Source organism: Ammodytes marinus (genome assembly GCF_949987685.1).
Source record: "Ammodytes marinus genome assembly, contig: scaffold_130, whole genome shotgun sequence".
Lineage (NCBI taxonomy): Eukaryota > Metazoa > Chordata > Actinopteri > Uranoscopiformes > Ammodytidae > Ammodytes > Ammodytes marinus.
Window position 1 is genome coordinate 7,501 of NW_027648525.1, and position 2,500 is coordinate 10,000.

The following is a 2,500-nucleotide window of genomic DNA, read 5'->3' on the forward strand; positions in this document are numbered from 1 at the left end:
ACAGACAGACAGGTACCTTGTTGGTGATGACAGACAGACAGACAGACAGACAGACAGACAGACAGACAGGTACCTTGTTGGTGATGAGAGACAGACCCAGGACTCTCATTCCACAGTGTTTAGCGACGGTCACCTCAGGAACAGTGCTCATCCCTACAGACAGACAGACAGACAGACAGACAGACAGACAGACAGACAGACAGACAGACAGACAGACAGACAGACAGACAGACAGACACCTGTTAGTTCAGTCAGAGATATCTGTGCTCATCCCTACAGACACAAAGCTGTCCAGTCACATGACAGAATATATATTATATTATTATATATGTTATATATACCCTAACCCTATATATATATATACACCGTGTTCCAAATTATTATGCAAATTGGATTGAAGTGTCATAAACTTTAAATGTTTTGTTTTTAATTTAAACTCATGGATGGTATTGTGTCTCAGGGCGCTTTGGATCATTGAAATCAATCTCATACATGTGATAATCAGTTTGCCATGTGAGCCCAATCAAAGGAAAACTACTTAACAAGGACGTTCCACATGATTAAGCAGGCCACAGGCTTCAAGCAATATGGAAAAGAAAAAGGATCTCTGCTGCCTAAAAGCGTCAAATACTTTGGACAAGGTATGAAAACATTGGGTATTTCACAAACTGAAGTGTGATCATCGTACTGTGAAGAGATTCGTGGCTGATTCAGAGCACAGACGGGTTGGTGCAGATAAAGGCATAATGAGGAAGATTTCTGCCAGACAAATTCATCGGATTAGGAGAGCAGCTTCTAAAATGCCATCACAAAGCAGCAGACAGGTATTTGAAGCTGCTGGTGCCTCTGGAGTCCCGCGAACCTCAAGGTGTAGGATCCAGAGGTTTGCAGTTGTGCATAAACCTATTATTCGGTCACCCCTAAACAATGCTCACAAGCTGAAACAGTTGCAGTGGGCTCAGGAATACATGAAGACTAATTTCCAACAGTCTGATGAGTGCCGTGCAACCCTGGATGGTCAGATGGATGGAGTAGTGGATGGTTGGTGAATGGCCACAATGTCCCTACAAGGCTGCGACGGCAGACAGGAGGAGTCATGTTGTGGGCCGGAATCATAGGGAGAGAGCTGGTTGGCACCTTCAGGGTCCCTGACGGTGTGAAAATGACCTCAGCAAAGTATGTAGAGTTTCTGACTGACCACTTTCTTCCGTGGTACAAAAAGGACAGTGCCTTCCGTAGTAAAATTATCTTCATGCATGACAATGCACCATCTCATGTTGCAAAGAATACCTCTGTGGCTGCTATGGGCATAAAAGGAGAGAACCTCATGGTGTGGCCCCATCTTCCCCTGACCTCAACCCTATTGAGAACCTTTGGAGTATCCTCAAGCAAAACATCTATGAGGCTGGGAGGCAGTTCACATCAAAACAGCAGCTATGGGAGGCTATTCTGGCATCCTGCAAAGATATTCAAGCTGAAACTCTCCAAAAACTCACAAGTTCAATGGATGCACGAATTGTGAAGGTGATATCAAAGAAAGGATCCTATGTCAACATGTAACTTGACCTGTTAAGATGTTTTTGATTGAAATAGCTTTTGATTTCTCTAAATATGACCTTCACATTCTGCAAATTCAACAAATGGCCATTTTTATTTCTTTACAACCTATTAAATGTTTTAAGACTCTGTTGTGCATAATGATTTGGAACGGTGCATTTCATCATTGGAAGGTTTGTTCAATAACATGTGCATCACACTCTAACGGCTGATGACTTCCATGAACTATTTAGGAAAATCTGTGAAAAATATAATTTGCATAATAATTTGGAACGCACTGTATAAGATAATACATTACACCAGTTTAATACACTAACCCCCTATGTGTGTGTGTGTGTGTGTGTGTGTGTGTGTGTGTGTGTGTGTGTGTGTGTGTGTGTGTGTGTGTCTCTCTCTCTCTCTCTCTCTCTCTATCTCTCTCTCTTCTTACCCACGGAGTCACAGCCCAGTATCTGCAGCATGCGCGCCTCTGCGATGGTCTCAAAGTTGGGCCCGCTCACCATGCAGTAAACTCCCTCTCTGATGAAGCTGCCGCAGCCCAGCGCAGTGCCCACATCCACGCACTGCCGCCGCAGCTCCTTACTGTACGCATCAGACATGCACGGGAAGCGGGTGCCAAAGCTATGGACAGACAGACAGGCAGGGAGAGAGAGAGAGAGACAGGCAGGGAGAGAGAGAGACAGGGAGAGAGAGACAGAGAGACAGACAGGGAGAGAGAGGCAGACAGGGAGAGAGAGAGACAGAGAGACAGACAGGGAGAGAGAGGCAGACAGGGAGAGAGAGGGCCTTAAATAGGTTTAATAACGCTGTGAAAACGGCCTGTTTAACATGGGAGTCAATGAGAGATTGCTCTGTTTTGGTACCACCTGCTAGTGGCCACTCGGTGAACTGCACTGTTTGTCACTTCCTCATTGGCTGCTGGTAGAACTCGCTGTGGTTTGGG

At 45.2% G+C, this 2,500-nt stretch overlaps 1 protein-coding gene across 1 annotated transcript in view; it reads right to left on the reverse strand.

Moving 5' to 3' along the window:
* Positions 1–2,500, reverse strand: part of LOC307270422 (purine nucleoside phosphorylase-like) — a gene marked incomplete at both ends in the record, with an annotated part of 11,082 nt that overhangs the window by 2,949 nt on the left and 5,633 nt on the right. The window contains 2 exons of the mRNA XM_080054304.1: positions 74–153; positions 1,988–2,178. Coding sequence (XP_079910430.1) covers positions 74–153; positions 1,988–2,178 — 271 coding nt within the window. The remainder of the gene's footprint in view (positions 1–73; positions 154–1,987; positions 2,179–2,500) is intronic.